The sequence below is a fragment of the Macaca mulatta genome, chromosome X (assembly GCF_049350105.2).
Source record: "Macaca mulatta isolate MMU2019108-1 chromosome X, T2T-MMU8v2.0, whole genome shotgun sequence".
NCBI classification, from domain to species: Eukaryota; Metazoa; Chordata; class Mammalia; order Primates; family Cercopithecidae; genus Macaca; species Macaca mulatta.
Genome location: NC_133426.1, coordinates 44,138,206 through 44,150,500, shown reverse-complemented (window position 1 = coordinate 44,150,500; position 12,295 = coordinate 44,138,206). Strand labels below are relative to the sequence as shown.

Sequence of the window (12,295 nt, the reverse complement as noted above, 5' to 3'; positions counted from 1 at the left end):
AAATAGAAAAAGTTGATGAAATGAAATATGACTGTTCTTCCTTATTGTGAATTCCAATGCCAATTTTCATACTTCCATGTGTACATTCTCAGGAAACATCACAAATGTATTTTCTTTCCTATAATATGTAATTGTTACTAAAGGTATACAAGGTATATGAAAGCTCATTTACTCTGTTTTAATGCAGAAAAAATGTATTACCCACCAAAGACATTAAAAGGCTGTGCAAATCCTCCAGATTACCTCTGAGTGATGATCTTCTAGAATCCTTATTGTCAAGGTAAGTTAGAGTTCCACTCTTGATAGGGATTGGCCTGCATAGTTTTATTTGGGGGACCATTCCTGGTTTTACATCTTCCTTTAATTATCCTTGATTTACCCTTAACTGTTTTGATTATATTATTGGTGACCTACCTCCATTTAAGTGTTACTGAAGGAAAAGTTTGTCTTGATTTTGAATGTTAGAGAACCTATTACAAATTATTGTTTTATCTTTTTAACATGAATACACACTTATATATCCACAGATTCCTGGGGCAAAATGAAATACACAACTTTGTTGGTTAGGAGGACATTAGATGTAAAATTCAGGGCAAGTTTTTCAAAGCAGCAGTTCCTGATAGCTACAGACATGCAGTAAGATAACCTAGGGTTATTAGCATGGGGCTCTGTCCTGATAGAGCACCAGATGTAAAACGTAGAGATTATGATGCTATAAAAGGAGAGCATGGTGAACTGCTTTCTAAAACACATCAATTCTACTGTTGAACCTGACTTTTGATTTCCTGGCATGTCCCTCTCAGCCACCTAGACTCCAGCCACCTCTTATGCGTCCTATAGCATCACTCACTCTAGCTCCTCCTCTGACTTATATATCTTGATAATTCTGACATTTTTGGCTGTGTTCTAGGCATTGTGATCATTGTTTTGGACACATTATCTCATTTACTTTTTGAGTACAGCTTGGTGAGGTTGGAACTGTTACCCTTCGTATCTCATACATAAGGATGCTGAGGTTTAGAGAGATGAGGTTTTTTGCCCAAAGTCACATAGTGTGGAAGAAGAAGAGCTGTGACTTGAATCCTGAACTTTTCAAAGGCACATCCTCTGCTTCTAATTATTTTGAGTTACTGTCTACAAATAGCCAGTAGATTAGAATGTCTTGACAGTTCTACCTCTTCCTTACTGCCTGCGTCTACTCTCTCCTCTCCATTTCCACTATCATCATTCTTGTTCTGACCCACATTTTCTTAAATACTGCAGTGCCACCACATTGGTCTTTCATCCACCAATCTCTAAATGTTTAAATTCATCTTTACATGTAGCAGCTAAATACCTTCTAAGAGCAAAAATACGTGACATCATATTGCACTTTTACTCACAAACCTTCTGTGGTGTCTCTTTGCTTTCTAAGGAAGGACCATCTCTTTAACTTTGAATTAAGCTCCTTCTCCATAGTGGGGCTTCGGGTTGACAGTTGGAGCATTGTTCTCAAATAGGGTCTGAAGTGGGGAGTCCTTGTTTGAGACAAAAGGAGAAACCAGAGGAACAGATAAAGCCAAATTCTATGTCAGAGAACTAGGGTCCAAGGTGTCAGGAGGGAAACCCAGAAGAGGGCAAATCTAGTTGGATGTGTGTGTACATTGAATCGACCTGGAATAATTTTCTAGATTATCAGCTCTATTGGTTTTGTTTTGATTTTGTTTTTGTTTAACCCTATTTGCTTTTATTTGCTAGCAGCCGTGTGAGGGATCCTGCTGTAAAGGAACTGAGATGAAGTAGGCAGGCCTTGGACTCAGAGTTCTTCACAGTTATCATCCCCCACCCCCAAAACTCCCCTTCCTGTTCCCAGTAGTGTAACCACATGGGCCGTTTAGCGTTTTATACATATACCTCCTGCCTTCCCTGGCTCCCTTTTTTTTTTTTTTTTTCCCCCTCTGGCCTTTTCTCTTGCTATTTCTTCAGTAGGCAGTAGCTCCCAATGGTTTTCACTTGCTGAAAGCTTGCTCTTCCTTCAAGACCCATTTCAAGTGGCACCATGTCCATGAAGCTCTGTTGCATTTGTTTGGCTGATCATCAGAGTGATTATCTCCTCCTAAGAATTCTCACAGCACTATTTATGTGTCTCTTTATCCCTTACCTTGTAATGAAGAGTTGTGACTTGAACTTTGATTCATTCAGATGCAGATACTGCTTCTGTTTGATTTACCACCTATAAATAACCAATGGGTTGTCACATCCTGACAATTTTACCCCCTTCCTCCACTCCCATCTCTTAAATTCTTTGAGTCCACTTATTAGCTGTGTGATCTTGTGCAAGGGTTTTGACCTGCCTGAACCTCAGATTCCTTATCTCTCGAATGAGGTAACAGTACCTATTTCCTAGTGGTTAGGAAGATTAATTGAGATAACATACATAAAATACCCAGCACAGTACCTCGTGCAAAGAATTGATTGAGGACTAGGAGAGAAATTTAAGTCAGGGACCATAGACCACACACTCGTACTTAGAAATGAACTGGAAGAAACCTGTGTCTTTCTATGTAGAGGAAGCCATGTTTTTCAACAATTGGATCTGAATGCCTTTCACACATTAAGCTGTCTTCTAGTCAGGAAGCTGCGGATGTTTATTAGATTATCTTGTGATGGCCTTGAGGATGAGTTGTCCTGGAAAGTCCAGTAATGTGGGAGCCTGGCCTCTGGAGGACCTACATGTTTCTTATCCAGTGCTGAGGCCACCAAGTCATCATCCTCTCATTCTCTCAGCAGACTGTTTTGTCTTTGCCTTTACGATTTGACATTAAATGCAAAAAGATTGTTTCAGAACTTGCTTCGAAGTCGTCTCAGTCTCTGAACACATCTGTCTCCAAGCCCAGCTTAGCTTTGAGGAGGTCATCCCGCTCAGCTGCTAAGCAGACCATGTTCAGTCTAACTTTGCCTCTAATTGTGCAGTGACCCTTCTCCACACTCAGGGGAAACTTCAGACTAATCAGATTAGAAAATGTCTCATTCCCATTCCCCTCTCCCTCCAATATGCCCTGCCATGATTTGGGTCACATGCTTGGTGTTTTGCATCATCTCTGCAGATTCCTTTCAAAGACTGCCCTAATTCCTAATGGGCCCATCAGCCTGCAGCTTACATTTATATTCTGCATTCTTATTGTTCCCCACAGACTCCACAGGGCTTTACAGAGCCCTGACCAGAGTCTCTTTCTGCACAGCCCTCCTTATGGCACGCTAAGCCAGAGCCCCCTCTGACGTCTGCAGTCTCCCGTGGGAGGCAGGCATGGAGCTTGTTGACTTTGTTCAATGCACGCTCTTGCCCAGTAGTAGTTTTACCTGCCTTGGGATGAAGCTGGGCAGCTGTTGAGCAGCCGTGTAACCCTGCTGTGTGAATTCAGATCAGGAGATGAAAAACAATATGGCTAAAGGGTTGGATGCTTTCTTTCACCCAGTAATTGTTACCCTTGTATTTCTCCTAACCCTATATTTTGGTACCAGGATTTTACTTCTACCCCATTCCCATTTTTCTTATAATTCAGCTTGGCCTTTTCCTATTATGTTAGCATAACTCAAACTGGAATCAAGACTTCAAAATCTTTTTGTATCTGGTTATGTCAGCCCCTGTCAGTTTGTGCTGTGGGAGCTGGTATAAGGTCACCTTACTTACCAAGCAAATTCATTTCATTAATGTACAGAGCATCAGACTCAAATGTTCTTATAGTGGTAGCGATTATCCATTAATAATAGGAGTGACACTTTGTATTGATGTAGTGCTAAGGGCCTTAGAATATTCTGCAAATTTTTGAGCATATTAAAAGGTACATTTTAATTGACAGTAGGCATTATTCCTCATTTCATAAGTGTAAACTCTGAGGTATAAGGAGAGTCTTTCACTGAAGACTGTGCTCCAGGCCAAGATGAGCCTCTAATGGAAGTAGAACTACAACTCCCTAAGATACTCTAAGCCTTTGCCTCTATCTGAGCTCCTGGGGGTAGGGACTAGATCTCGTTCATTTTGCAGCCTCAAAGACTTGTCCTGTGCTAATGCACTGCACACGGGGGAGAAAAACATGGGCTTGGTATCCACCAGAGCTGCTCCTGCCTCTGCAGGTCAACTCTACTGCTTCTTGGCCATGCGATTCTTGGGCATTTACTCAACACCTCTGAGCCTTCATTTGGATATGAATGTTCCTCTGTAATAATAAGCAAGAAATTCTGATTTTTAGATCGTAAGAGGTAGAGGGAATTCTGAAGTCATTCCATGTATTCTTTGTGGGACTGGGAAGGAAAGAGGCAGCCTTCTCCCCTAATTGTGGCCTTCTGAATCTAGACTTGGAATAAGTAGAGATTCAAGTGCAACTCTTTCCCCAGCAGCTCTGTCCTGAGCTAGACTTTTATAGTTGGCTTTGGGTTCCATGGAATGCCTTAGAACTGGCCTCCCAAGAGAGCTGGTGCCTCATCCAGAAATATCAGTTAAAACGGAAAAAGTTAACAGGGCTTTAAAATCATCTCATTATAGTCTACCCAGCCCTGCCCCCTGCCCCGCTCCCAGAGGCAGGGTTAGGGCTCCTGTGATTTCACCCAACAATACCTGGCAGTGAGGGTGAAGGGCAAGGGCTGAGCCATGTGGTAGCTATTGTGGCAGAGTGTTTGGTGTACTGATGAAGTTTTCAGAGAGAAGCCCCTTCTCTCTATCTCTCCCTTTTTTCTATTTTGTGTGCTCTCTCCTCTCACTCTCTCTGTCTCTTTGTCAGACACATCCACCCACCCAGATGCTTTCTATCTTTTCAAATATAAGGGAATTTCTAGTTGAAAAGATTTTTCTTTTAAATCCCAAACCATGTGGACAAACAGAGCATTGACTCTATGTACAGTCCTTACCTGGCAGCTGTGACTCACCTCACAGAGATCTGTGCTGTAGTCAGAATTGGAATTTAGAGGCATGACTATTTAGAGATAACCAGAGTTACTTGTTGGCAACTTGACGCAGGGGCCCAGAGCTCCACCTCTTCTCAAATGTCTGGCCTTGATGACTTTTACCAGGTGTTTCAGGATGCACCCCTGGGTTTGTTGGGTAATGGACTGAAACCAAATACAACTGAGTCAAAAATGGATCTTCACCATCTTCTCTCCCTTCCAGATCATTCCCCTAAATGATAGGGTGACCTTTGCAATAGAGGAGAAGAAGGCTCCTCTTCAGCAAAATACAGCTGCCACTGAGCCTTTTACCTCTACCAAGGGTGGAAATAGAGCAGCTCAGGATTATTCCCCATAGCAAGGAGATGGATGGCTTCTGTGGTTTTCAAGCCATTTATCATTTTGGGGAGGGGGAGTATGAACATCAGTCAAACGTCACATCAGACTCAGTTCTAAGAACTCCCACCTAGCAAGACATCAGGAAGCATGTTCGAGGGGTCGTATTATCTAGAAAGGAACCAGAGGAATTGCCTTCCCTCCCCCTTTTTCCACAAACATGTCTCTGAGTTTGTGTAGTGGAGAAAATGGTGGATTCGCGAGTATCAAAGGGAAAGAAGAATTTATGGAGGTTTTAGGAAAACACTTTCACACTGTGAGCTAGGACTTGAAAGTAAGAAGGCTGACTTTTTAACAAGCGTAGAAACACTTCAAAGCCAGAATTAGTGCTGCCCTTTAGGGCAGTCACCCTGGAAGGCTGCACACTGATTCCAACAATGTGGCCATAGAAAGTTCTTCTTTGGAATTGCCTTCAAAGCCTTTTGAAAAGAATTTCCTCCAGAGTGGCAAATCTTTGTCCTTTGACCATGGATCAGAGTTTTAACAAGAGCCAATGTCGTTTGGAGAGGAGTGAAGCAGGGGACTCAGGTGGAGAATTGGGACCACGTTTTTTATGGAAAGCACAGCATGGCCATGAAATAAGGAGATTTATCTTCTATACGATTCATAGGCTTTTCCAGATTATTTTGAAAGGATGGCTAGGATTTGGTAAATGATGCTTCTAGCCATGAGACAGAGGGAGGCCTCCCTCCCCGTGATGGCGGACTTGGGGAGATAACCTTCAGGGGTAACTGTAGTCACTGACTGACTGATTTGTTCTCACTCCTGTAATATTCAGACCTTTCTCTGAACTGCTTCCCCTGCCTCCTCCTCCTCCTCTGACCTATACTATTGTTAGGACTGGAGATCTTCCTTATGTCCTGATTCTCTACTTACAACCTCATCTAGCAAGCAGGGTGTATATTAGAGTGCATGTTATATAGCAAATGATGGCATGAAAAATCACCTTATGTCAGTGGCCCAGGAGGCTACGGGCAGAATATTGGAGCAGGGAGGAAAACTGAGAGACTCATTCCTCCTGAATATACTCCCGACTAGTAGCACTTCTTTCTTTCCACATCTGACTTTTACATGTTTACTCCCTGGAAAATCATGTCTCAGAGTCTCTCATCTGCTTTTACACTCCTTAAAATTTTATTCGTATCAAACTGACATATGTTGATAGTCAAAAATTATCAAATCATTCTAAAAAGCTTATTTCAACAACAGCAATCTCTGGCCACATTCTTCTCCACCCCCTAGACCCATTCACAAGAAGGAGCCACTTTCAGCACTTCTAGCTGCTTCTGCTATTTAAAATAGCATGTACATATTGAGTGCACTGCACATGATACCATAATTGATCATTTGCAGATACTGTCTGCTAACTTCCTGTTATAGTGACTGAAAATTTAGCTTAATATTGATTTCCATTGCTATTTATTCTTTTGGAATGCTCTTAGGATCTTCTCTTTATTCCTGGTATTCTGGAAGTTCATGATGAGAGAGAGAGAGAGAGTGTGTGTGTGTGTAACTATATATGGATTCATTGTGCTTAACACCCTATAGGCTCTTCTAGTTTGGAGTCGCTGTCCTTTGGTTCTGAGAAATTTTCTATTAATTATTTAATAATTTCTTCTCTATTATGAGAACTCCTATTGCTAAGATTTTAAGGCCAAGTGTGGTGGCTCACACCTGTAATCCCAGCACTTTGGGAGGCCGAGGCAGGAAGAGACTTGAGCTCAGGAGTTCTCGGCCAGCCTGGCAACATAGTGAGACTCTGTCTCTACAAAAATAAAAATAAAAAAATTAGCCAGGCATGGTGGTGCGTGCCTGTAGTTGCAGTTACCCAGTAGACTGAAGCTGGAGGATCACTTAAGCCTGGGAGATCGAGGCTGCAGTAAGCTATAATCGTGCCACTGCACTCCAGCCTTAGCAACAGAGCAAGACTCTGCATGAAAAATAAATAAATAAATAATAAATAGAAAGATTTTAGATCTCTCGAATTTGGGTATTTTCTCTCCCAGATTTTCTTTTTCATTAGGATGCATTTACTAAGGGATTTGCTTAAGTTTATATTCCAGCCCTTCTACTGCATCTTTTACTATCATATTAATATTTTTAATTCCAAGAGCACGTTTTTCATCCAGATATTCCTTTCTTGTAGTCTTCTGTTCTTTTTTCAGGAATGTAATACATCCTCATATCTCACATCTTTCCCTCTGTTCCCTGAATTGCCGTTGGTTCCCCCCCCTTTTTTTTTTTTTTTCTGTTGCTGTTTTGGCTTCTCTGTCTTTAATGTTGGATGCTTTGGTCGGGGGAAGGGGTTTGTTGATTAATGGATTTCACTGCCCAGTCAACTCCTGAGGCTTCATTTTATTAGAGAATCCCTAGAAGCTGGAATCTGGAGATTTCTTTTTAACCATTCAGAGTATGGAAAGAAGAATCCTACCTTCTCCTGCAAAGACAGGAGCGAGGGTGTGATGGGGGAAAGGGAGAGTTTAAGCATGGCCACTGGTATTCTAGGAACAGAAAAGGGGAAGGAAGGCGCCTGACCGCCCCCGTCTTCTGCAATCCATTTTGCCTCCTCTCCCCAAACTGGAGCTTCTTTCATTGAATTTCTCTGGCGAACAAGCCTCTGCTCTCTACAGGGAGGAGCATAGTATGGAAGAAGATACTTGGCGGTTCAGTTGCTCTTGCTTTCTTCAGGCTTTTTATTTTTTTCTTTTGAGACAGAGTCTCGCTCTGTCGCCCAGACTGGAGTGCAGTGGCGCGATCTCGGCTCACTGCAAGCTCCGCCTCCCAGGTTCACGCCCTTCTCCTGCCTCAGCCTCCTGAGTAGCTGGGACTACAGGCGCCCGCCACCTCGCCCGGCTAATTTTTTGTATTTTTAGTAGAGATGGGGTTTCCTCCGTGTTAGCCAGGATGGTCTCGATCTCCTGACCTCGTGATCCGCCCGCCTTGGCCTCCCAAAGTGCTGGGATTACAGGCGTGAGCCACTGCACCCATCACCCGCTTTCTTCAGGCTTTCAAACAATCCGTGTTTTCGGTGCCACGCCGTATCCCTCCCTTTATTGGCACCTGGAGTCAGCAGTCACTCAGTCTCCCAGGAATTTTGTGGGCCAAATCAACTGGACTCTGAGTGCCCTCTCCCCACTGACAGGGACATTTAGGGTTCAGCTTCTCTTCCTCAGCTCTGCCAAGTTATTTACCAATCCTCTGTTTACTTTTCATCTTGAAAAGAGTTTGACGTCTCTTCTCTACCATTGTCTTTTTTCCAATTCTCTTTGTCATTGTGGGTTATAACCTATTTTTATTATTTTTTGGTCATTTTGGTAGGATTTGGGGGAAAAGGGAGAGAAATATTTGTGATTGATTCATCATGATTTACTGCAACTCTATCTACTTCCCAAGAGCAAAGAATTCTTCTAAGAAACATGAGCTAGTTTTATTCCTTTTGATTGAAATATCCTTTGTTCTTTTCTCCCTTGTGCCTCTTGGGGGGATTCCCACACACACTGAGATCCTCTAAGACAGAACTGAAAAGAAAAGCTTGGAGTATTTTACCACATTACCACAACTCTTCCTTTAGGCCTGGCTCTGGGATTTTGGAAAGATGAACTCGTTCAAGCATTTTTTCTCAAAAAAATTTAGACATTATTTCTGAGCTATGTATACTTTTATTCAGTGGACCTTCCTGAATATCATTTGATTCCTAAATATTATTTTCAAATGTCCCTCTAAATGGATAAATGGTTCAATGTTTTGAGTCTGACATATGAACTGGGCAGGAAGGAAGACTGGGTGTTATGAGGTAACAGTAAGTATCAGAGTTAGTGGTAACAAAGTCTAATAATAGGACTTCCTGTGGTGACTTCCAGAAATTTTCCAGTAAGTTCCAGTGCCATCATCTAGGGCAAATGCAAATTCAGGCATAGGGACTCAGATAAGAGGAACTTCAGGAGGACTTTCTAAGGAAGCAACATTTGAAATGGGACTTTCCAGACAAAGGGACCAGAAGTGCAAATGCCTTGCATTTCTCCCAGCAATCTTGGCATGATCAGGGAACTAGAAGAAGGCTAGTTTACCTGAAACATTGTAAACAGAGAGAGTTTTCAAGTGAGGAGATGTAATCAGAGAGGCCATCAGCAGCCAGATTAAGTTGGGTCTTATAAACCCTGATAAGGAGTTTAGCTTGTGTTCTAAGTGGACTGGGAAGCCACTGGAGGATTGCAAGCAAGAAAATGATTAATCTGATCTGTGTTTTAGAAAGAGCACTGTGGTGGAGGATGGTCTGCAGCAAGGTAAGAGTAGAAGTAGCAAGACCAAGACAGGAAGTTATTGCTATAATCCAGATGAGAGACAATAGTGGCTTGGAATTAGGGAGTGGTAAAAGAGATGCAGAGAAATAGATAGACTTGTTATATGCTACAGTGGTAGAACCCACAGGACTGCTTAGTGGATTGTATATGAGGAGTGAAGTCTGATGTGATCCCAGATTTATTTGGTAGTCTTTGACTGGTTCCCAGATTACTGGGATACTATACTTCTGAAACCCCTAAGATTGAGTAAGTGCCTCTTATAATTGATGTAATGGGAATTTACTGACAAATTCTGTACTTTAAGAACAGACAGAAGAACTTATGTTATTGATGATCTCCTCAAGTCTCCCAATTTTATGACTTTAAATACATTCTATATGGCTAACGACTCCCACATTTATATCTTCAAATGGACTACTTCCTTGAGCTTCAGACTCATAGCCCCACTTTCTCACTTTCCATCCAAATGCGGCATAAACAAAACTGAGCTCATGATCTTTCCAACCTGCAGCCCCTGCAGTCTTTCTCATCTCAGTTAGGGCAGCTCCATTGCTCCAGTTATTCAAGCAGAGGCGTTGGAGTCATCCTGAATACTCTCTCTTTCTCTCTCTCTCTCTCTCTCTCTCTCTCTCTCTCTCTCTCTCTATATATATATATATATATATATATATATATATATATAGTCTTTTAGGAATCCCACATTCAAAGTATATTCAGAATTGCCCACTCCTCGCTGCCTTCCATGTGCCACTGCCCTCATCTAAACTGCCATTTTCTCTCATCTGGATCCCTGCAAGGGACTTCTAACTGTCCTTGCCACTTCTGCCTTGCCCTCTGTGTTCAACTCTGAATATATCAGTCAGAGTGATCTTTTAAAAATATCACAAGTCCCTTCTTAGTCTGTTCGGATTGCTACAACAATACCATAAACTAGGTGGCTTATAAACAACAGAAATTCATTGCTCAGAGCTCTCATGGCTGGGATGCCCAAGACCAAGATGACAACAGATTTGGGGCTGATGAGGGCCCACTTCCTGGTTCATAGACGATGCCTTCCCTCTGAATCCTTAAAGGATTATATGGCAGAAGGGGCAAGAGTGCTCTCTGGGGTCTCTTTAATTAATATAAGGGCACTAATCTCATCATGAGGGCAGAGCCCTCACTATCTAATCACCTTTCCTAAAGCCCCAACTCCTAATATCATCACATTGATGCGGTCTCATTATATGAATTTTGAGGGGACACAGACATTCAGAACATTGAAGGTCTCATAACCTTTCTGTATAATATGCTCCAGTGGCTCTTAGTTTTCCTCAGCATAAAAGCCAAAGGTCCTACATGATCTCATTCTTTGACCTTAGCTCCTACTCGGAATATTAGGAAATACTTTCTTTCAAGGCTCTGTGCTAAAAAAAAAAAAAAAAAAAAAAAGTTTGTTATGAGACATCTTTAACTGAGTTTTCATTCTTCCCCCAAAACATACACAAATACAAGAAATAATGGTCCTACATTTTGGCTATAAATATTTCCATAAACAGAGTATGTCCTTTAAAGGAGTTGGACTGACTAGTGAGCCACAATTTAAAGGGTAAACAGTGGGTAGGGGGCAGCATATTGGAATTGCAGCTTAGAATCCTTGGCCAAAGAAAATGTACACAAAAGAATTACAGAATTCCCCTTTCCCCTCTTCTGGTCACTTTGTTTATTCCATTTTGTTTAGATTGATGAGGCTATGTGACTTCAGCTTGTAACATTTAATTTATTGCTACTAATTTTTATTAGTTTATAAATATAAGCTATTAATTTTTTAGTACTTTGAGAAGAAAAGAGAAAAATCTTTGGACTGATTAGGAGTATATTTTAAGGGCAGGAGCCTGGAATAGGGTGCCTGGAACAATGTCTAGTGACCACTTTGTACTTTGTATTTTCCTTCAGAAACTGGTGTTACATGATAATCAGCCTTAAAAACTGGCAGAACATGATCAAATTTAGGATGGGTGGCATTGAGGCATTACACTAAGAAGTATTTTGTGTTTTGGTCATTATAGCAATTGTGTTGAAATTACTGTATCTTCATGGCCAAAACTCTATTATGGTTAAGGAAGAATTTTAGCCAATGTCCATAATTAGGAAATAGTAGTCAAAGAGATTCGTAATTTTTGACCTGTATTTTTATGGTACAGAATAATCATTTGTTAATTTTTTTTCAAAATGAAAATGGGCTGAAGTTTTTCTGATTATAAACTTAAAACAAGTCAGATGATACACAAAAGTCTAAAGAAAAAGCAAAAATCAGAATCTCTCTTCCCAGAGATATCTGTTCTTAATACGTAAGTCTATTGCTACCATACTTTTTCTGTTTTTTAATAGAAGTATAAACCTAAAGTGGGATCATAACTCTACATACTGTTTTACAGCCTCCTTTCTGCTCAACAGTGTATCAAGAACAAATTTATATGATAGCAAATTTGGATCTAAATAACCCCTTTTAATGGCTACATAATACATGACAAAGATGCCTTTTATTTTTTCAAAAAATATACCGGTAGACAAATGAATCTAGCTTACCTTAAAGATTTAAAAGGTATACAATTTAAGAAATATAAGGACATTCTATTTTGCTGACATATAATATCAACCATTAAACTAAAAGGACTTTTAAATATTTTTAACAAAAT

At 41.0% G+C, this 12,295-nt stretch overlaps 1 protein-coding gene across 1 annotated transcript in view; it reads left to right on the top strand.

The window, feature by feature from the left end:
* The window catches only part of EFHC2 (EF-hand domain containing 2), a 197,292-nt gene that overhangs the window by 167,892 nt on the left and 17,105 nt on the right, over positions 1 to 12,295 (top strand). The window contains exon 13 of the mRNA XM_077988768.1: positions 188 to 280. Within this exon, the coding sequence (XP_077844894.1) occupies positions 188 to 280 (93 nt within the window). The remainder of the gene's footprint in view (positions 1 to 187; positions 281 to 12,295) is intronic.